This window comes from Melanotaenia boesemani, chromosome 22 (assembly GCF_017639745.1).
Source record: "Melanotaenia boesemani isolate fMelBoe1 chromosome 22, fMelBoe1.pri, whole genome shotgun sequence".
In the NCBI taxonomy this organism is placed as follows: Eukaryota; Metazoa; Chordata; class Actinopteri; order Atheriniformes; family Melanotaeniidae; genus Melanotaenia; species Melanotaenia boesemani.
This window is the reverse complement of record NC_055703.1, coordinates 24,512,152-24,536,102: the sequence shown is the minus strand read 5'-3', so window position 1 is coordinate 24,536,102 and position 23,951 is coordinate 24,512,152. Positions and strand designations below refer to the sequence as shown.

Here is a 23,951-nt window from a genome sequence, read left to right as displayed (position 1 = left end):
AGGAAAAACCTTTTAACTTCATGTTATTTATGATGACTGACTTCTCTGTTCCACCATAAAAAAGAATTATTTAACAGCATTCACTGAAGAAACCAACACACTAAACAACCGATCAGTCTGGTATAGACTTTGTTTCTTTGTTTCTGAGATTATAATGTCAAACAATTATATGTATTTAAATAAATGGACTGTATGGCCCCTTTTTTGAGGTCTAGAAGACCCAAACTGTTACCCCCCAGTTGGGAGGGAATTGGCTCTGATGATCAGGAACAGTTTAGGAACCACTGAGGCTAATGTTTGACATGAACTGGAAGCTGCTGGAACAGAGTTTAAACACCAAAAAACTACCTTTCATGAAAGTTGTTTCTTTTGTGACCTCAAATGGTTTGAAAATGATCCCATAAAAATGTGAAAAGGGGAGAATTTTATCATCAGATAAGGAAGAGTAAATGTGAGGCATTCAATTCTTAAAAAGCTCTTCAGACTGTTAAGTACGGAGGTGGTAGCATCATGCTGTGTGGCTGTTTTTCTGCAGCTGGACCTTTATAGAGGGATTACCTCCATAGTCCTCCATATATCCTCTTGAGACTTGTCTACAACATTCTCAGCAGGATGATGATCCCAAAGAAACATGAAAACTGGACGTGAAATGAAGGAAAAACAAGGCCGATTGTGCTTTGGCAGTGGGCTGCATGATCTGCATTAAAAATCCACAATTTTGCCACGAGTGTCTAAATATCCAACCAGAATTTCTCCATCAGCTTTTTGATTGCTAACAATTCTATCTATTCAAGGTCTGACCTGTGACTAAGAAAACCCACAAAAGATTTCAAGTTCTGCACCAAAGTCTTTAAAAAGAAAAAAATCATATATATGTATATTATTAAATCCTAAAAGAAGAATTTAAATAAATTAACAAGCTCAATTTTGCCAAGACGTCCACATACATGTGAACATCTGTCTGGAATTATAACCTGTCAAAACACACAGTTCCTCAGTCTACTGCCCGAGTCGCTGTCTGCAAGAATATTAAGGCAGTTTTGATCAGCTGAGTGGGGACAGCACCTTAGTTAGTATGTTTAATTACTTTTTAAACATTATAATTTCTTGTTTTCATCAAATCTCTAAAGTTTTGTTTTCTATTTTATTCCACTACTTGCATCTTAGAAATTGAACTGTAACCAAATTCATATCCTTTCAGAAAGTTTCACCATTAAGACTCCAAAAGGACTTTTCCTAAAATAGGGCTGCTCCGGCTGCAGAGTACAACAGAGCCTCTGCAGGTTCTCCAGGTTCAGAGGAAAGAGAAATTGAATTATGTGTAAACTTTTTAAACAAAAGAATCAAACCATCGTTGTTCCAATCTGCATGAGATAGAGTTGATCATGAGGAAGGCTTTGTTGACATCATGTGGTCAGATTCAAAGTCGCATTCACGAAAAAACTCAAGAAGGAAAACAGGCACAGCTGTGCTGTTGGAGCTTGTAGGGAAGCTTAGCTGGTAAATGTTTCATGAGGGAAACAACTTGTGTTGCCACAAGAGAAAAAAAAAAAAACTACAAAAAAGAATCTTCTTTTAGTTTCAACTCGCAGGATGTAAACATCCCGAGAGAGAAGCAGAGCAACTACTAGGATCCTTTTTCTCCAAGTCTTGCACCATGTTGTAGTACAGCTAAAATAAAAAACATTCCTAGGACTAAATTATTTCTCTGCACAGTGAGAATGTCTTTTGTCAGTCTGATTTGATCCTTTTTTAAACAACTGGAATGATACAAGTTCCCAAAACAATGACAGTGTACATTTCCTCAGAGCAAAAAACTGAAAGAGATATGGCTATCTACAATGACTCCAGTCATCTCTGCAGCAACATCCACAGACGTTTATCCAAGACAAAGGGCATCTTGAGAAGAATGGGACAAAGATAAATGCCATCTGATGTTTCTGGAGAAGCTCCATGTCAGAGCAAACAGAGACTGCGCATGACATGATTGGTTTGTATCCAGGACTCGCTCAGGGGAGAAGGAAGGAGCTCTTACTGTTTGATATTCTTTGGCACCTCCAGGCCGGTCAGTAAGGTCACCTGAAGCGGAGAAACAGAGGAAACACTCAGTGAAATAGTCTCTGAGGGCAGATGAGGATAAAAACCCAGCTGGATCTGAGAAATATAAAACATTTTATTGGAGAATGATTATTTAACCACTTTCAGAATACACCTGACAGATATGTGAGAAAACACAGACTGGAGCAGATTTAATCCAACTTAGGCTGCATTTTGTCTATATAGCAACATGCAGCACTCATTCATTCTGTGCATGTTCATCTGTTTTTACCAAAGCTGCTCATTTATGCAACTCCACATGTAAAAACAGTAAAACCTGTGTGTCAGAATGTTTTATTGTGCGCTCAACTTTTGACATTAATCTGGTGCAACATTTACTCTGTTATTACAAATAAACCAGTTAAGGATGATTTAAGTTGTCATAAAACTGCAGCAATAACTAAACTTACAGACTGTTAACTGTTGCTGAAATCAGAGCATCGGACAAAGTCAAACGGTCCTCGACAGGAGTCCATCTTGGAAGAACTAAATTGAAATTCATTTGCATTTTTGCTGCGATGTGACGAACTATATCTACATGGAGGCGTTTCCTTCGTGGCTCTTCTACTCTTGCTCTTTCTCTGCTTTCTTTTAATAACATGCGTTTGTCATGTTTGAAACATTGTTTGTGTTTGATGTATCTTGATCAGGAGATGTGGAAAAATTGGCTTTCAGGCAAAAACGTCTCTGGACGCTGACTTGAATAATAAAAAGAAGTTTATTACAAAAGTTCAGACATCGAAACAGATTTCTGCAGCAAAATCTGGAGGTCCCAAAACCAGAACGAAGACCTAAAGACCTGATGTGTCGTTCTGTCTTATATAGGGTTTAAACAAAGAAAAATCCTCAGTCATAGAGTTTGCCTATAGGATGCTTATTTGCATGGAATGCATGTTCTTGTGTCAATCCAGTCTGTAGGACAGAGAACCTTATATGGTAAAAACTTGAGTGTGTACCATACAAATGCTATGCTTAGACACCTCATGTTCATTCTCAGAAATTAATGCAACACGTTCAGAAACTGCAATATGCAAGGCGGAGAGTATTTTTTTAACTTTGCTTTCATGCAGGCAAGTGGCTCCATCACTATAATCGTCCACATACCAGGTGGTGTACTTTGTTTGTTACCTGTGGATTCCACTATTGGGCACATTGGAGAGCTGAGAACAGACAGAGTTGCTAAATCTATAGATGTAAACAAGACGATAAACCTGAGGGCAATAGAGGAGGTTGTGTTTGGTTAATTTTGTGATCAGAAAAAAACTACTGCCGCGGTATTATAGATGTATGTAACCCAAGCATGCTATGTCTCATCATCAAAACTTTCCATCAGTCTTACTGTTGCTGACCCTGTGACCTTACATCTGGACAAATTGCTCCCTACACTCCCTAACGTAGTGGTAATTTCTGAGGACGTGCACAAATAATGCAATGAGTTTATTGTCAGTGTAACCATGAGGAGCAGTTCAGGAACCCGTCTGATTGGATGCAGGGTTGGCAGCAGTAGAAATGAACAGAAAAACACTACAAAAAAGTGCTTGGTTTAGGGGCTTTATACATCATCTACGCTACCATTGCTGTTATTTTAATTGGTGTAATCTCAAAATTAATCAAATGCTAACCATCTTTATTGTTTTCATGTTTATTGTTTTGTTTACACCCTACAAAGTTCTCTAACGTGCCCCCTACTGGAATCCTGCAGTAACAAGGGTAGTTCATGAACAAGTGTGTGAACCATTACTCTCAGCACAGAGCCGGGTGCCTACACGAAGGTGAGGTTAAAAAGCATTTAGACTCTCAGCCTTAGATCCTTGTGGTTGAAAACATTTTAAAGGTAAACACACTTGCGTAGCATTGGTCGGAAAAAAGAAACCAGCTTCACAAGAAGACATAAAAATATGTGCATTCTAGGATTTTGAAAATTATTAATTCATTAATTGTCTATACTGTTTATTCCAGTTCAGGTTTGCATGGAAGCTGGAGTTTATCCCAACAATTAGCAGGTGAGATGCAGGGAACACTCTGGAAGGGCACATGAAATGGTGCAAAGCAGAAGGCCTCTTTTAAATTTCTCTGTATGTGTTGTTATTCAGATGTCTGTTAAACAGAACAAAGAGAGAAATGACCCTTACAAGAGGTGAAAGTTGCTTCGGTAGACTGAAAGTAAAATTTAACACCAAACCTCCAGCCTTGACAGCAGAAAATATATTTTTCAGGCCATTTTATACCTAAGTTGACATCATTACTTCCATCTTTGACACACACACACACACACACACACACAGACACACACACACACACACACATACTGACACTGACCTGAACGTTTCTGTTGAGGCTAACAGCAGGTACAAAGACCCCGTCCAGGTTCTCAAAGGCTGTAGGTCCATGCTGCTCCTTGTTGATGAAGAAAGTCAGTGCGCGTTTGGTCAGGTCAAGGAGGACGCCCACAGTCGACCCCTTAGTGATGCCGCCTTCCGCCCTGCACACACGCACACACACACACACACACACACACACACACACACACACACACACACACACACACACACACACACACACACACACACAGTATGAAATAATGAAAACAGAAGAGATGATATTCAATATTCAGCATACCTGTGTGCTCAAAGTAGAATATTAATCAAGTAAAAAAAACACATTTGAACAACGGATGTTGACTGAACTGCTGTACGACTTTAAAACAATGAGAACATCACAAAACAGATAACAGACACAAAATGCCAGAAAAACAACACAAATGGCGAAATTTCAGTGGCTCAATCTGAATAAAAAGTCAAGGAACAAAAACTGGCTTTTAAATGAGTTTAAAAGATGTTGTTTAAGCCCTGATGTGGAGGGAAAGGCACAGTTTTCTGTCACAGTTTGGGGCAGAAAAAGTTTTGTCACCACATGTTTTATCCTGGACCTGAGGACAACCAGAAGAGGGTACAGATAAAAAGTCCAAAAATAAAACACTTAAAAACAAAGAATAAAACCTTAAAATCAACTAAAAATGACTGGGAACCAGATGTGACATGATGATGGTTATGTCTGCCTGTTAAGACTCGAGCAGCTACATTCTGAATAAAGAGCTGATGAGACAGCAGAGGCAGACTAAGGCCTGAATAAAGAGGTCGAGTCTCCGTGAGACGAGAGCACGAATCAGTTTCTCAAAGTCCAAAAACGAGAAGGATGCTTCAACCTTTAAGAGGATTCTGCTTTTATCTGTAAGCGAAACAAATACAGTAAGAAAACAAAGGAAAGAAATAACTAAAAGAAAAAGACTGGAATCAAAATAAACTATAACACAAACCAACAAATTAACAACATTTTTTGTGCCCTCCAGGATTTACCCTGCTTTTATCAGTCCAATGAAGCTTTTAATGGAGCTGAGCGTTGCACTTCGTCTTCTAAGTTAGGACAAGATTTATACCTGTTGCCCTAAAGCACATTTCTTCTGTCCTGGACATCCACACTTACAAAGAAAAGACTTCTGTTAATTTATGTTTCTATTTCTGTTGCAGCTTGTGATGAAATTACAGAAAACACTCTTTCATCTGTTCACCTGCCTCTTATCTGTCGTTCCCTGCCTGAGCTGCATTGATGTTTCTCTGACACAGAAAACATTTATTTATATTTGAATGAAAGAATTTGTGCTCAGGTGTGATGCCAGCGTTTGAGACGGTTGCTATTTTCCATTTTTACCACTAGATGTCAGTAGCTGTTACAGAGTCCTCCTTTAAGAAAAAAAAAAACAGTTTTCTCTGGTTTAGTTTTGTGATTTGACTCTAAAAAATAAATAATCAGTGTCCATGTTTTACAAGCTCATTAAAACAATGTTTTGATGAACTCTAAAAATTCAGTCTATGCTTAAAGATTTATTCTCAATTTAAAAAAAATGTCTTAAGCACATAAAAGCTAAAACTATGAAACATGAAACCAAAACAAACACATGGTAGATGTCCAGGGACTGCACTCTGGGGGCCATGAGAGATGAAGGAATCAATATGAAATAAATAACATGTTCAGACATAAAATGAAGAAGGACATGAAAGATAAGAAGTGGAGGGAAATAAAATCTGAGGGTCTGGATGCCTTTGTGATGAGTCGACTCTCCTCTCGTGAAGAACAGGCATTTTATTGTAAATGAATGTTTAATGAGATGTTTGATGGCTTCTTTCTGCTGCAGAGACCTATTTGATGTCTCCTGCAGCCTGCAGTCATCTCCCAGTGCTCCCTGGTGGGCTTGTTAGTTGGTATTGTACGAGCCTGTGGGCCCCGCTGTCATCCTGTGTATCTGTCATTATTGCCTGTGTTTCTCAGATGAGGGAGATTTAATGCAGAAGGCACAATGATGAATGGATGAAGACTGACACCTTATAAAGTGTCTGTCTCCTGTTGTTTGAGTTAACAGTACCAAGCACAGTTGGACAGAATGGATTCATCATCATTAGGAAAGGATTTGTTATGTTTAACAGAGCAGGAATCAAACCCTAACAATGACTAATTTGGGATTAGCTGGTAGAAAAATCCTTTTATAAGGTAAAATCTTTCATTTCCACTTGAGTGGAATAATTAAAGGTTTAGGTTCCACCTGACAGAGCAAATTACACCTCAATCACTCTACCTTTACTTCATGGCTTTCACTTTCTCTGTTTTCTTTTAATTAAGTTCTTTTGTCATTTGAGCAAATCATTAATGAGGGCATGTGAATTTCTGCTTGTACAAGTCTGCAGCTGGACTTGCTAATGATGGATGTTTAAGTTCTACTGATGAAGTGCTCGATCAGTCAGTTGGGTCTTCACGATGAATAAAGGTGAAACAGTTTTCATGGCAAACTGAACGGCTTTCTCTGTTCATGTAACGTGGATGTAGAGTATTCTGGGATGCCACGGACTGCGCGGTGATTTAGGTGCAGAGGAAAGGTGAAGCGTCTCCCCAGAGAGGAAACCCCCTCACCGACTGGCTGGTGAAGGAGCAGCGAGTTAGTTAATTATCTTCTGTAAATGATCCTGTGGATGATGTGTGATTAAGTTGGTGAGTTGTAGGCAGATGCTGTGGCCTGTAAGGATGCATAAACATGTTGCTGTAGGATATCACAAATGCCAGAGTGGAGGGAGAGCATGTGTCCAGAGATAACACTGATTTACTGGTCTATGATGCAAACATCCTTTTCTTTACATCTACCTGATGTCAGACAAAACATTACGATAATCTAAACCACTGAACAGAACAGATTAAGTTAATAACAGTAAAATGTATTACTAATTGTAGCAAAACAATATGATTAATCAAATTAAAAGAATAAAGCTAACTGATCACAAAATGCTGCCAAAGACTTGAAGTGAACTCTGAACCAAGCTGAGCCTGACTGTGTTTAGTGTGTAATAGTTGTTTATATGAGGAACCAAGGCAGGACAGCTCATTTCTGCTTGTGTGCTCAATTTCACTTTCAGTTAGATTTATACAAAAAAATTTATTCGAATATTTTTGTGTTATCTATACTATTTACACTTTGCATAATTTTAGTACAAATCTTTTGTTGTAATTGTTGGGGCCAAATAATTACAACAGGTTCTAAGTATAGGTGTTTGGTTAGGGTTAGGCAACAAAACTAGCTGGTGAGGTTTGGGAGAAGAAAATGCTTTGGGTTCAGATCCTTTCATTACATTAATCACATATTTTGATGCTCTTTAAAGATTATGAAGTTTGATACATTAAACACAAAAGAAAGCCTTTGCAACTCCGTCTGAAACTGACGTACATCCTTCTGATGGCAAGCGGCTATCTCGCCTGCATGAAAATAGCATTACTACTGACAGATGTCAGTGTCCAACACCATTTTCCCCCCCAAAAAAAAGAGTCTGAACTTAGTCCTCTAATTCTCAAGTGTTTAATTTCAATGAAATATAACTAATTCAAAAACTTTTAGAAGATTGTGTCAAAAATGTTTATATACTGCAACAGTATACGTATCTCATAAAACAATATCTTATTCACAATAGGATGAGGGACATTTTATGATTTCAAGAACAATAGTAGCTCAACTTTATTCTACTGGCAGAAAAACATCTTTAAGACGGTGGGAAAAAAGTTGGAAAACAAGGGGAAACAAAGGCTGGAGAAGTAGGAGGTTCTAAAGAGAAACAACTGTGGGAACATGTGACGGTAGATCTCGAGGACCGGACTTGGACACCCCTGTCATAAATTAATGGACGATGCGGAGGTGTGAACTGTCCGATGTAAAGCGGAGGCCTCAGCGAAGTCCATTAATTTATGATAATGGCCACCTCGGAGGGCATTATCCCGTTTACACCATGGTCCATTAAGAAAGAAAAAAAATTGAAATAAATTATTAATGTCATGTTACATGACACAAACATTTCAGGGGGCGGGTGCAGCTCTTACAGCTTGTGTGTGTCCAGAGGATGATGCAACATTTTCTTTCAAACAGTCTAAGTCCACAGATAGTTTCCTACATCGTTCAATAAGCCTGCAGGCTGCTCTGATCTGGCGCATCTGCAGCCCAGAGTCTGAGTTTTTGTTGCCACGGTTACCAACTACCGTTTAGTCAGCACAATAATTTACAGCAATAAGGCTAATTGGCAGGAACTTCTTTCATAGGTGTCCATTATCACTTTTTAATGGACACCCTCCAGCCAATCAGAATCGAGTATTCACCCATTCCATTAAAAGAAATCATGATTCTGTTATGGACTCAGAAACACTTTCAAGAAATCATTGTCTGCGAACAAAGTTTACTTTTTCATCCACAAATGCAGGTTAAAGCTCGACCATTCAAAAAAGAAGCCATATGTGAACCTGATGCAGAAATAGAGCCACTTTCTCTGAGCCAAAGTTTATTTAAAAATGGACCAAGGCAAAGTTTAAAAACTGTTCTGCAGGCAGACAAATCAAAATTTGGCATTTTTTATGGAAATCTTGAATACTGTATCCTCCAAACCAAAGAGTGGGCCCATCCAACATGTTTTCAATGCTCACTTCAAAAGCCTCCACGTCTGATGGTATGGAGGCACATGGGTGTTTATGGAACTGGCAACTTGCTGGACGCATCTATGCTAAAAGGTATACAAGTATTTTAGAGCAACATTTCATAGCCTTTCATATTTCAGCAGGACAATGCTAAACCACTTATTGCATCTGCTACAACAGCAATGCTTCATAATAGAAGAGTCTAGTTGCTGGAGGGTGCATCATAACAAACAAAACACGACAACAAAGAAGGGACAACATTTCTCTCCAAACGGTCTAGCAACCATAGTTCTACATGTCTATAAACTGTACTTCAAAGAAGATGGGATGCTACACAGTGATGCACAAAGTTTTTCAGGTCAAACGCTCTTAAAACAGAGTGCAGACCTACCTGTTGGTGTGGGAGTTGTTGTGCATGAACCAGGAACGGTTGTTGTCCACATACATGGCCCAGGCTTTGTCGTCTTTCCCCAGCATCATGTCCTTCATGGTGTTGATCCTCGCGATGCCAAACGCAGGATCAGGGTGGTTGTCATAGCGATCGATGCTGACCTCCCAGTAGTGAGTGCCCTTTGGTGAGAGAGGAAAGAGATGTTTTATTTCTGCCATATTTCATCCACTAACTTCATGCGAGAGAAAACTCTGAGAGCAGAAACAAAAAGACCTGGATGTGAAGTAGAAAAACACCTCACCTTTGAGAAAGCAGCAGTCCCCAACACCACGCGGTCATCATAGCTGTTACAGGTGACTGTCTGGTTTTCATTGGACAACACAATGTCCCGGTGGGATGAGGAGGGGTCAAAGTTGAACCAAGCCACTGTAAGCAAGAAAAAAAAAACAAAAAACTGTTGGCCATTCTGTGTGCCATAAAAGGTACAGTTAACCTATTCACACAATAATTATTTGGTCAAAATATCCATATTTCTTCCTTTTCTCCATCAGATGATTAACTTTGTATGTCCGTGTTATATCTGCTGTATTTGGTTACATCTGCTTCTGGTTTACTTGTCATAGGATATTAAATGGATAAAAGTGAGTAATCCTTATGGAAAAGGTTTAAAATCATCTGGCTGAACTGAAGTCAATACTGTAACATTAAAGGCTGATACAGTCTTGTGAAAAGAGAAAAAAAAACTTATTTTAATTCTTTACATTATTTTGATTCTTTTATGAATCCGGACATAATAAAAAACTATTATTAGGTTGTAAAATGAGGTAAATACAGCCTCAGATAAGTACCACTTATGTGCTGTTATCATTTATTTAATAAAAAAACTAAAGCAAAATGCAGAAGCAACGTGTAAAAAACTAACCAGACCTGATGATTAAATATCTACTAGAACTAAAATGAACTCAGTAATATTTTATTAATCTCCAGAAGGAACTTTTGACATTGTTGCTTAAGTTATTAACTAAATTAATACAATTAAATCTGAAAAATAAACAAAAAAGTAATATTTTTCAGATTTACTTGTCAGTCATATGCCTACAGGGACTTACAACTAACTTGATGTAATTACTTGATTTTTTTTTTTTTGACAAACAACAGTTGCCACCTGGATTTAACAAAGCAATAGGTAGGAGCCTCCTATTGGATAATTACTGCATGGGCAATTATCTTTCAGCTGCAACATGTTATTTTACCCCAACTGATGCAATTTCCTAAACAACCATGTGGCAAGACACATCCTATGGTCGTGGAAAGATGCTAGTTTCTTTAGGAACGGTCAAATCATTGGCATCAAGCAGAGAAAACATCTAAGGAGATGCAGAAACTACTAAAACTGAGTTAAGAACTGTCTAACGCATTATTAAAAACTGGAAGGATAGTGGGGAAGCATCGTCTTCTAGAAAGAAAAACATTCTGAATGATGATGCTCACATAACTGTTGGGTGAAATCAGATGGAAGAAAAACAACAGTAGAACTCAGGTCTATATTTAATAGTGAAAATAAGAACATTTCCACATGAGCAATGTGAAGGGGGCTCAAGGGATTGGGACTAAAGAGCTGTGTAGCCATAAGAAAACCACTAATCAGTGAGGATAATCAGAGAAAAAGGCTTCAGTTTGTTAGGGAGCATAAAGACTGGACTGTACAGCAATGGAAGAAGGTCATGTGGTCTGATTAGTCCAGATTTACCCTGTTCCAGAGTGATGGAAGCATCAGGGTAAAAAGAGAAGCAGATGATGTGATGCAGCCATCATGTCTAGTGCTACTGTACAAGCCTGTGGGGGCAGTCTATGATCTGGGGTTGCTGTAGTTGGCCAGGTCGAGGTTCAGGTCTAGGTTCAGCAGCATTATGTGCCCAAAGAATGAGGTCAGCTGATGACGTAGATATACTGAATGAGCAGGTTATTCCACCTTCCCTGATGGCACGACTACGTTGCCAGGATTCATGGGGATCAGACTGTGAAAGAGTGGTTCAGGGAGCATGAGTCATCATTTTCACACATGGATGGGCCACCACAGAGTCCAGATATGAACCCCACTGAGAATCTTTGGGATGTGCTGAAGAAGGCTGCTCAGTGGTCAGACTCTCCCTTCAATACAAGATCTTGTTGAAAAATTAACACAACACTGGATGGATATAAATTGTGACATTGCAGAAGCTTATTGAAACAATGCCACAGCGAATGTGTGGAGTAATCAAAGTTAAAGACAGTCCAACCAAATATTAGAGTGCGTGGCTTATTTATGGTCAGGCAGTGTATGCAACCAGTCACTGTACCATGGTACAAATCCCTAAAATAATTTAATGAAATTTAGCACATATATGCACAGAATAAGGCCCTCACTCACTAACAGTGAGATGACATTTTCGCTGCCTAATGACAACATTAAATTCTCATCTTCATAGCGTGCAGCAGATAGTTCACAGCTGGTTGCTTCAGAGAAGATTTCTGCATGTTTGACAATTTTATACAAAGCTGCATGTGATGGGAAATAACTGGTGAGCTCATCGATGGGGAAAAACAAAAACACACATATATGTTGAACAATGTTTACCCATTAAACCTCGGGACAGATGCAACCACATGCTGCATTGCTGAACATGTGGCAGGTGCAAAGTTCACACAGAATTATATGGAAAACATGCATTAGGAAAATTGTTTGTTAAAAGAAATGTGTGTTTAGCAGCTTGATAAACAACAGACACATCCCATAATTACTCTCAATGTTCAGCTGTTGTGCAATTAGGAAAGAAAAAAGATAGGAAGGGAAAAGAGGGAGAGGATGCAGGAAGAAATAATTAAATAAAAAAGGGCTGGAGGGATAAAATGTTATCAGCAAGAGAGCAGATTCTAATGCATATTGTTTTTGCAGCTGGCAGAGAGGAAGTGTGTGTTTAGGGAGGTGGTGTTTTGTCATTTCCTATAACAATCCTCTCTTTTGTTTGTCTATTTCTGCAATTTCTTTCTCTTTCGTTCTCTTTTACTCCTTTTGTACCTCTTTATGCTAACTTTTAAGATTTCTCTGTTTACTTTCTTTCTAATCTACACCTTCTTTTCATTACATTTACTTTCTCTTCTTTCTCTCTCTCTTTCTTTGCTATCATTTCCCTCCTGCTCTTTTTTTTTCCCTTCTATTCCCGTCTCACCCCCCTCATCCAAGCTGCTCTTCTCTCCCCCACATCCTCTGTGTACCTTTTCTATAAAAAGAAAACAATCTCCTCCTCTAAGAGGCTTTCTCCATCTGTGTTACAGAGCACAAATATACTGACATTGTGAGTCACAAACAAAAATAATTATATAATCAGGGTCAAAGGAACCAGACGATGTCTCACTCACGTACCATCAGAGGTCTTCAGTACTACTGTCTTGCTGTAGGGTCCAACACCAACAGCGTTGTATGCTTTCACCCGGGCGTTATAGGAGCTGTTAAAATGCAGCCCATCCACCGTGCACATCGTCTCCTTCCCCACATACACCTCCTGAGGGAAACACATTTAAGCATAATCACAAATGCAATTTAAACATAAGCACTTACATTTTATGACTTCATGCATAATGCATAATAACATGGATGGAAGCATTAGTGAAGAGGTCAAGAACTCAAGCATTTTTCGTTCATGTTTACTCACAACATGATTTATTACACAACAAGAGATATTGTATTTAAGTGATAGAGGATGTATTATTGATAATATGAGGTAGATGAGATTTTATAACATCAGAAATTGTATTTGTGATTCCAGTTATTCAGTATTATTATGAGGCTGCTGTTTAGTCTTCGTTCTGTTGGTTCTCTCTGCAGCTTTTGATAAAATTGTGGGTGCGTTACAGGTTTGACCTCAATTAGTCTCACTTGAGCAACAGATCATTTTTAGCTTCTCTTGGAGATTCCAGTTTTAGCTTGGCCTAAAATCCTGCACGGTCTTCCTCAAGGGTCAGTTCTCAGACTTGGGTATTTTCTATAAATGTTACCAAGTGGTTCAGTTATCAGCAAATCAAAACGGTATTGTATCTCTTCAAGTAGATTTTTGAATTTATGATTAATTACATGTGACTCGATGCTTTCAGGTCTAATTTAGGGCAATCACATTTTAAATCTTGGATGTCTTGTCATTTCTTCATGTTGAAAAACATTAAGGCCGAGGTGACATATTGGGACAAAAGACATTTCATAATCCAAACCAGTATCGCATGTGACCAGGAATATTATTTGACTCCAAGCCTTTAATACATCTCAGTAACATTAGTAAAACTGTATTAACCTTTTGGGTATGCAGTCAGTGTTTTTGGTATCTGTTTATAAATTACATGTCCATCCTGAAATAAATATATCTCTGCAACCAAAAGGTCTATTTGAATACTTTTGGAGTCATAGTTAAGAGAACACTGAGATTTGTTAAGGTATGTAAGTATCAGTATATGTATTACCAGTGAAGAAGAAATGGAGATGACAAATAATACAAATAAAAGTTTCAAGCTTGGCTAAACAACAATCAACCATTTTCAGGATGAATATGAATATCTCTTTGAAATGATGCATCTGTAGCTCTAAACCTCTAACAGATCATAGTACAATATAAAAAGTCATCCCTGCAAAGGCCAACTCTATAAAATGAAGCGGAGGAAATCATAGAGGTTTTAGTACAGACCGTTCAGGCTACCTGTTCTGTCCCAGTTTGGCGCAGATTGGCATAATCTGTCCCCCAGCTGAGGGACCTTGGATTTAAAAGGTTAATCCAAATGTACAAAATTACTGATATAGGGTCATTCCTCTTGTTTTTGCTAAGATCTATCCATGTACCTTTCTCTACCCATTTATATAAATGCAACTTCTTTTCTGCTCGGCTGTCTCAAAAACCATTGAGCTGCTTTCAGATAATTAAAAATAAACAACAAAAAAAAAAAGAAAAAACAAACTATTTCCTTCATTTTAGCCTGACTGCACTGCCTGCTAGTTGTGTTCACAATTGGTTTTAACATTTTATAACACAAATAATTAAAAAGCTGCATTCATCATTTTTAAAAAAAAATAAATTTATTTACAATATTTTTTATTTGAGCTAATTCTTTTAATTTCATTTTATTTTTGTTTAGATTTCTTCACAGAAATCTTCCTTTTTAATGGGATATGTGTGTTTTTGTGACAAAACTATTTTTTTTTTATTTTACAAGTTATATAAGTAACACTAATTCTTACTCCCATGCTTATTATTATTATCTCAGTATTTTGTACCCACCCTGTACTGTCCTCCGTTGCCGTCATCCAGCTCCAGGATATAGCCCTCAATGGGGCTGCCCGAGGGAGCAGTCACCCTCCAGGCCAGGGTGACGCTGTTGTTCCTGGTGCAACACTTCTCCAGCTGCAGGAGGGGAGCTGCCGGCACCAAAGGTCCAGATTCCGCTGAGGGACGAAGCACATGTATGAAACATTATATCTGAGAGATGGAAAGATGATAGTAGAGAAGAAATGTAGAACGAGGGAAGGATGGAAATTGGATAGTAAGAAAGAGGAATGGGGGGGGACAAACATGGGTGTCCTCATCTTGCTTGGTGCCTTTAAACAGGCTGAAGAGAGAGAAACAGCAGCTTTAATAGAAGTCTAATGTGAAATTAAGAAGCTTTATGGGTGAAAGAATTCCAGGTTCATTTTGAGGCCAACAGCTGGGAATCAGATGAGGCTTAAACTGGACCACGTGAGGACAGATATGATGGTAGTGCACAAGGTGCATCGGGTTAGACTGATATAAGCTTTGAGGACTGACTTGGACAACTGAAACCAGTTATACAATGTAGGAAAATACTATATCAGTTTCCTATTATAGGCAAGTGACTTTATAAATGACATAATGTGTAAAATAAGGATTGATTCTCTGTTGGATAATAATTAAAGAAAAACAAGTAATAAAGGCAGAAATCTACATATGATCAGAGGACTCAGTCAAAAGATATATCGGTCTAACCCTTGTGCTGGGAGAAAAATTTATTCCAAAAGTTGGTGAAACAAACGTACAAATCACACAACAGGGTAAAATAATCACCGAGCACGCGTGTGCTGGTCTGACTAATAAAATCTGCTTCAGTGTCTTTTGCTGAGACAGAGTAGTTGAGTAGTGAAGCAGTCAGTGCAGAAGCATGTGGCAGGACCTACTTTTCTCATGTCAGGAGAATTTGGGAAATTTTCTATCATGCAATAAAAACGGAAATCTGTCACTCTTTTAATTTCTTGGATGACCTTTGACCCTTTAGACAGCACTGCAGGAGAAACCGTCATGCCATCAATATAACCACAAGCAAAACCACTTTCACTCAATACAATCCATAAATGTAACCTGACATGTTCTTATTCAAGAAGGAAGCAGTGTATCAGCCCTCTGCAAGACTTATATGGGCACCAGTTCATCTCAGATGGGCAGAAAGACGGTGGACACATGTTCTGTGGTCAGATGAGTCCACATTTCAGTTTCTTTGGGGAAAGGAAACACAATGTCTGGTTCTGCGTGCCAAAGATGAGAAGGATCATCCAGTATATGATGGTATGGGAAGCATCAGTGTCCATGGTATGGAGGACTTCTTCTTCCCTCGTCTGTGTGAAGGTACTTTTGATTCAGGGGTAGAGCAAGGTGAAATCTTGTAACGAGAGGAAGTTGAGTGTTTCTGTGGACAAAGTCAGACCTCATTCTGCACAACTTCTAATAAAGAGCATGCTTTCAACACGAAGAGGAGAATCATAAGACTGATAAGCAGCTAAAATCTGCAAGAATGACAAAGGTTCTTCAGAAAAACTGCAGCAACTATCTCCAGGTCCCAGTGAGTAAAAGGTCTTATTAAAGGGAAGCTGACGACAGGTAAACAAATGACAGATTTAAGCTTTTATTAACAAATTTTTTCAACTTTTTACCTACAATTCAATAAATAAATATTAATATCTGCACTTTCTCAACACTGTCACTGTCACAGCTTTCATAGCCATCTATTAGTTTAACCTCTTACTTAATACAAGCCACTATTAGCCAAAACAGTAGACTTTTACATCATGTAATATATGCATAAACAATAAAACTTGGAATATGTAAGAAGCACAGCTCTGTGCTCTCTGAAAGAGGAATCTAATGTGTGGCATAGTCTTGGTTTAAATCGTAGCCCACTGACGTCTTTCACATTTTCATGTCCACCTCCCAACGCCTTTCTACAGGGTACCCCAAGGCTCTATCATGTCACATCTTCACTTCTGTAGACCTACAACAGCTTTCCATATCACTGCTTTACAGCTGTTACACTACACCTGTCAGATGAAAATCATAGCTTATCTTCCACAAAAATAACATCCCTTTTACTGCATGTCACTGCAGCACACAGAAGATCATCAGGATTTAACTCCCAGCACTGGAAGAAATCAACCCTATACGGGTTATAAGGAAGCAACTGGTATCTGTGAGGGCTCCACGCACCCGTGCCACCATCTCTTTGAACTGCTGCCATCAGGCAAACCTTTCGAAGCTCTTCCCAGCCACACAAACAGCTTTTCTCCAAAGTTGCAGCTGCTCTGAATCAGGAAAAAAACTGCACCGCTCAGGAAAATCTGAAATACAGTTCTGCTGCACCCAATATCTGAATGTCTGAAGTTAATTAAATGTTAGAAAATAAATAAAACAATACATTATAATAATAATAAAAAATACATTTATTCTATAAACTTACATATTTAACTTCAACTATAATGAAAAATAAAATGAGTTTTACCTGTCTTTTAGCTACTATTGTTAATAAACAACTTTGTATTTTTTTTATTGTTGCATTTATTGAGGGGCTAAACCCATTTGTTGCTTTGTACCGCCATGTTTGGAATTACAAACAATATTCGTTTTAACTAAACTTCTTAAAGGCTGAGCTATTGATCATGCCGGCTGATAATTCCTGATCACAATAGCAGCATAAATCGCCTCTAACTATCTGTTGTGATTGATTGATGGCTGGTTATTCTTCTTTATACATATTTCTTCTGTCCCACATTCATGCTACTTTTCACTTTACAGTGTATGAAAATTCTGACTCAGGATGACTCACAGTTCTTTGTAGAAACTCTCAGCTAAACTCCTACAGAGCTCCTCTAGCAGGTCTTCCAGCTTGCACAGCAAAAACCTTACAGATGGTCCAGAATGCACTTACTTCAGTTGTAGCTGCTCTGGTTGAACTCCGTCATTAAGATAGATTAGAACTGATTTAGCACTTGATGTATTGACCAGAGTGTTTTAATGGACTGGAGCTTGAATATTACTTTGCATTTGTAAATTGCTTTAGATAAGAGCATCTGCTAAATGTCCTAATGATGTCATTTCAAGGGGTTTGTTATCTCTCTTTCATAATTAGCAGGATTATCTTGGGAGGCAAACTGATGTCTGCCATGTCTTCTCTTTTGCTTTTGATCATTGTATCAGGTAATAAGTTTAAACAGCGCAGGTTAAATGACATTTTAAGAAGCATATCAAGTTGTAAAAATATATTTTTATTTAATCAGAACCTAGCGTGAAAAACAGAAATATGTTAGAAAACAGGTGTCCGTGTTCAAAACTGTTCTGCAGAGGCACATTTATTGGGGAGGAGCTGGAAAACAATAACCATGCAAAGGGAAAAGACCACAGAGATGCTGTGGAACAAAACTCAGTGACTTTCCAATCAGAATGACCGTGATGGCAATCAGGGCTGAGGGATGAGGGAGGAGGGACAAAATACATATAAGGAAGTAAGAGTCTCTGAAATACCTCCGGGGCTCTCTGTCTCCATCTCAGCCTCACCACTGTCTGCTGCCTGCATTTGTTTCAATAACGGTTTCTCCTGCACATCTGGAAATATGATGTTGGTTTGGATGTTTTAATACAACAACACATAAAATAAAAGAAAATGGCAGCAAAGTGTGAAACTAGCGTGGAAGTTTAGAATTAATGCCTAAAATATAGAAAGAGGTCATTAATCTTTTACCAGAGTAAGTCAGAGTATCCTCACATGCACATAACAGCATGTAAATGTCAACTCACAGGGCATATTGTCATGGTTCATGTCAGTATATCTTCCTTTATAATCACATTAAGGAAGAAAATAGATAATTTAACGATGGTTATCACTACTTAAATACAGTGTAGGAGATTGAAATCAACCTTTCCTGTTCAGAAAGCAAAGAAAACACAAGGCGGTGGAGAATTAACTTGAGCTTCCTGTGAATAAGAGCGCCTCCTACACTGTGTTGCTCTCGATGTTAGAGACTACGATTCAAAAGTAGAAATCTGATTGTCAATCTTTAAACTCCATTGCTTTGTTCTGACTGATCAGTGGGATGTGAGGGTAGGAAGGCGTAGCGATGAGTTTCATGTCTTTAGCCAGAAAGAACAAAGGCAACCTGATCAAAGCCTCTCTGCTTCCCAACAAGCCTGACTAGAGCTCAAATTAGAGGCAGTTTCCTTCAAGTGTGACTCAACCTGAGCCATGACCTGCAGATGTTTGCGTGAAGGCTTGGTGTCAACTTTTCCAACTATACATTTCCCATGGTTTTAAAGACCATTTTGCAGATTTGTTAAATGCATTTACACAAATGATTAACTTATTACATTTACAAAGTTGTCATTTAATTATCAAGGCACAACTAAAGCAACAGAGAGGGAGCCATACTAGCATCATTTCCTTATAAAATTCCAAACAAACAAAACAAAAAACAGATTTATTGCCTCAGTGGAGCAGCTTAGAAATAAAATATGCAACTGTTGCTTACATATTTAACACACATTGATGCATCTAAGTAACTCTGGGACTGCAGCAGCATGAATATATAGTGTTTACTGATGCACAGCAGCATGTTGTTGGGTAGCAAAAGCCAATAAGCAGCAAATTGGAAGCATGTGCTGCGAAGAAATCTCAAACGGGATGAGTTATATCTGCTAAATGCTACACCAAGGAGTTGCTGCTGCTTCAGATCAGTCATGTTTGTCAAGTTGGCTCATTTATAGATCTAACAGCATGGATCATCTGAAGCATGAGAAAAAGAAAACATAGTTTGAGTTCTTTGACTTGACTTATCAGGAATTACCTGTTTCAGATCTTAATATGAGGTCAATGCAACCTGATAACATGATAACATGTTTGATGTTATCAGGATTCACACAAGGTCAAGGAGGAATTTTGGCCCACTCTTCTTATTAAGTCGCTTCAGTTCATTGCAATTTGAGGTTTCTGCACAGCTGTCTGAGGTCTTGACTTTGACTGGACAATGTCAACACCTTAATCTTTTTTTCTTTCTCAGACATTGTTTTGTAGACTTGCTGCTGTGCTTGGATCATATTCCTGTTGCATAAGACAGTTTCAGCCAAGATTTATCTGTCAGACAGATGGCCTCACATTTGATTATAAAACACTATGGCATCCATCAGAGTTCATGGTCCACTCAATGACTACAATCTCTCCAGCTCCTGCAGCTGCAGAACAAGTCCAGATCATCATCCCTCCACCACCGTGCTTGACAGTTGTATAAGGTGTTGATATGCTGCTGTGCATTTGGACCGAACATCTCCACTTTGGTCTGGTCTGTCCAAAGGACATTGTTGCACAAGTCTCGTGGTTTGTTCAGACACAGCTTTGCAAACTTGAGCCGTGTTGTCATGTTCTTTTAAAAGATGAGGCTTTATCCTGCAACACTTTCAAACAAGGCATACTTGTTCAGTCTTTTTCTGACTGGACTGTCATGAATATGCTAACTGAGGCCTGGAGAGTCTGAGATGTAGCTTTTGGTTTTTTATCCGTAAGCATTTAACAGTCTGCACTTTTTTGCAGCTTTTTTCATTGTAGAAAGGCTTCAAACAGTTTGGAAATGGGTTTGTAACCCTTCCTAGATTAATGGGTAGGAACGGTTGCTTCTCTAAGATCATTGCTGATGTCTTCCCTCCTTGGCATTGTGTTAACACACACACCTGAATGCTGCTAAGCAGCAAACGACATAATAAATCTGTTTTAATAGAGGTGCTCACACTGTTGATGATCAGTTAATTTAATTCCTGTTGAGTGGATGCCACAAAGACTGTTTCTGCATTTTAAATGACTATTTCTTTTTTTACATGACTGTATTTGAAGGTGTTTTCTGACAATTTTATCTTGAACTTGACTCCTAAATTGCCATCATTGCAACTGCAAATCTCTGTCTCAAACTTTGAGGAGAGGGACATTTCAACCATTTAGTTTAACGTCTTTATTGCAGAAAAGCACAATTGTGACTCAGTTTAGGAGTTAAATAAGTTTGAAAATGTAACTGAGAGCTTTACCTTTGCCTTGGCTGAAATCCAGCTGCAGGATGGTCTGGAGAAGTGAGTCTGTGTTGACGGTGAGGTCAAAGTCAGGGCGGACTTTCGGCTCCAGAGCCCCTTTCACCCACTGATCCTGAGATGACGCCACTCGTTTGATCAGGGCATCTGAGATCTATCCACAGGCAAGTTAAAGCAAGCAGACACAAGGAAGAGGAGAGCACAGCCATGAAATACTTCAGAATATACTTGGAGGTACCTGATAGCCTCCCTGCATACAGAGGAGCCTTCCTGGGCTGGAATCCGTTCTAGTGGCTTGGCTTTATTACTTTATGTCTGATGAGTGAACGTTAGTGCACTTTAAACATTAAAGGATGAGAATCCGACCTCCTGTCGGCTGGTAAGAGCTTCATTGCCACAGGAAATAAAAGTTCAATTAATGCAGTACATTTACTCAAATGCAAAGAATGTGGCTGCCAGTTTTTCCAAGGCTCAGCATGAGTCCAGGATTTGGAACTTCATCCTTAAGCCTTCAAAGCAGATCACTTCATTTAACATCATTTTCTACGTCAGATTAGCTCAAACTGCTGTGAATTTACAAATGCTCCTGAGCTTACTGTCACTGAACCCAGCTGTAATTCTTTAAGAGCATCTATTTAGAGTTTAGACATTACCGACAACAAAGAAACATAATCAATACATTATGAAATATTCAGAAGAGATGGAAGCGGGGGAAAAGAGTGTGTGTGGGTGTGTTTTCCTCAAAAGCGGCCTTGATCTTCATTTCATCTCCAGCTTTCACCTTATTCCATTTCCCTCACGCATTCTTTCTCCAAGAAAAGAAATCCTTTAAACCAGAGGAAAGAAATCAGATGTCTTCTGATTTAAAAGATAAAAATCTTCGTTATAGAAGCAGAACAACCAGAAAGGTTTACGGAAAATTTCAATAAATTGCTGCTTAAAGAAAAAAACGTTATACTGGTCTGTCATTGTGGTGGTTGCTTTGATGCTTTGATCAAAATCATAATTTAATATTTGCTTGTCTTACTTTCGTGGTTTCTGTATATTTGGGACAACTGACAACAGGATTACAGAAATTTGAATTAATTTACATTAAATGTAAACTAGTTTTCCAGTGACATTATAATGTTGTAGTAGTTAAAAAAAATGGATAAATAATTGATTGTCAGTCATGCAATCCTATTGTTCTGGAGGGTAATACCTGGAGGTAGGACTGTACTTTTCTGTCTTGCAGCTACTTGAAGAACCCTCTGACTGAACACGCTCTATTGTTTCCTCACTGTGTTGTGTGGAGAATGGGAAGAATTGGCCATTATGTTCAGCAGCTTTTGCAGCATTCATCTCTAGGCAATCAGCTCCAGCAGTTCCAGTTACCCCCAGAAAAGATAGCTCTCAACTTCTTAGTCTGTTGAATGTAAGTCGGTGCCAGAACAACATCCTCCACCCTTCCTCTGTCTTATACAGTATGCAAATGCATTAACGGCCTGTAATGTGTGCTTCATGTATGAAACCATTTCTGCAGACCACTCCCTCCCCGCCACATGTCAACAGGACTCTCCTCGTGAACAGCAGTGAACTCGGTAACATTTGCTCATGAAGCACTCTAAGAACACAACAGAAAATTTCAGGTGTTCAACCAACCTCCAAAAATCTCAAGATACCAGTCTGGTCTCATGTATACAAAATAAGTCCAGTCAACAAAGACCCCATCTCAACAGCCACAGGGCTCAAAGGATCTACTATCACCATGTTGGTACCAGACACTCCAGGACAGACGTTCTTTGTCTATAACCTGACCAGTCTGACAAAAGTCAGATGTGGTTGTTTTCTAAGACTAAACTATATTGAAAAATATGGTCTGAGAATAAGCTGCATGGGGGCCGCTCCTTTTAGAAATAGTCAGCATTAGTTAAGCCAAAGACATGAGCTTAAAAATAAGAAAAAATCTGAGATTATGCAGCTTCATGACTTTCATTTCTGCAGGGAGCATTTCATCTTTATTCCATCTGAGGCTGCATTTACCCTCCATTTCGACAAAGTGTACACAGATCAATAACTAGAGATCAGCAGCTGATCATGTAAACCTGCCGATAAGAAACAGATCAGTTGCAGCATAGTTAAACTAATCAGTCGCCTGCTGTGTTCTGTGTTGTGTAAGGAGCATGAAATCAGGCAGGCGAGTGTGTTCGTGTTGTTGTTGATTTCAGGGCTGATCACCTCTGACTGTGCTGTTTGTAGTTGTGCATACACGAGATGCTTCCTGCAAAGCCGACTAAGCCTTATAGCAATTCTTTTAGTAGGAAATCCCAGAAATAAACCATCTAAGTTGATTTACTAAAAATGTAAAGACCCCCTACATAGTTTCCAGCTTGTTCATGATCAGAGTTTTGACTTAAATGTTTACCTTTAATGGTTTTGGTCACAAATTTCTAGAAATGATTCCAGTGATGAGAAATGTATCCTGCCTCTGTCTGCCATGCAGCTTTAAAGCATCCTTTCATTATATTTCTTCTGTTTAATCCCTTGTGAAAGCCTTCTTTAAGAAACTTGCCATTAAATTTCATGCATAAAGACATGGGAGGTCAGATACCTGCAGGAAACCACTGGGGTCGTTTTCTTTTAGGACCTCTAGACAGTACTCCATCATGCCGGTGGTCTGGCGTAGCTTCATGGTGCAGTGGGTGATCTGGTCACGCACCACCTGTTGAAGGAAGACAAACACTAGACAAGTTAGTACTGGAAATAGGAAGTTATACATTATATACTTTTAAATCTCAAAAGAGCATGGATAAAATTGTGGTTTTATGTGGCAGATTTCTGTATTTATTTCCTCAGTAACCCAAACACCAATTTAAAGTTATGTTCATCTAATGTACACGTCCAAAATGTTGTGTCACAGCATGGCAGTGTATCTGTTAGCTCTTGCTTTTAGTCGTCCACCTGTCACTGTAACACTAATGGATGAATATTCATTATGCTGGAACCTATTTACATTTAAACTTAACTATTATATGTTCTGCCATGAAATTGGTACCAAAAGTATTGTTAAGTTAGTCACAGCAAAGTGACTCTGATGTAAGTGTATCACAGCATCTCTACAACCT

At 38.7% G+C, this 23,951-nt stretch overlaps 1 protein-coding gene across 1 annotated transcript in view; it reads right to left on the bottom strand.

The window, feature by feature from the left end:
* Positions 1–330: 330 nt before the first annotated feature.
* The window catches only part of LOC121633539 (E3 ubiquitin-protein ligase TRIM9), a 70,238-nt gene continuing 46,617 nt past the window's right edge, over positions 331–23,951 (bottom strand). The window contains exons 4-12 of the mRNA XM_041975657.1: positions 23,438–23,548; positions 20,848–21,001; positions 18,307–18,387; positions 14,785–14,948; positions 12,888–13,026; positions 9,786–9,910; positions 9,485–9,663; positions 4,417–4,579; positions 331–2,079 (exon numbers count right to left, since the gene is read on the bottom strand). Coding sequence (XP_041831591.1) covers positions 2,032–2,079; positions 4,417–4,579; positions 9,485–9,663; positions 9,786–9,910; positions 12,888–13,026; positions 14,785–14,948; positions 18,307–18,387; positions 20,848–21,001; positions 23,438–23,548 — 1,164 coding nt within the window. The 3' untranslated portion in view covers positions 331–2,031. The remainder of the gene's footprint in view (positions 2,080–4,416; positions 4,580–9,484; positions 9,664–9,785; positions 9,911–12,887; positions 13,027–14,784; positions 14,949–18,306; positions 18,388–20,847; positions 21,002–23,437; positions 23,549–23,951) is intronic.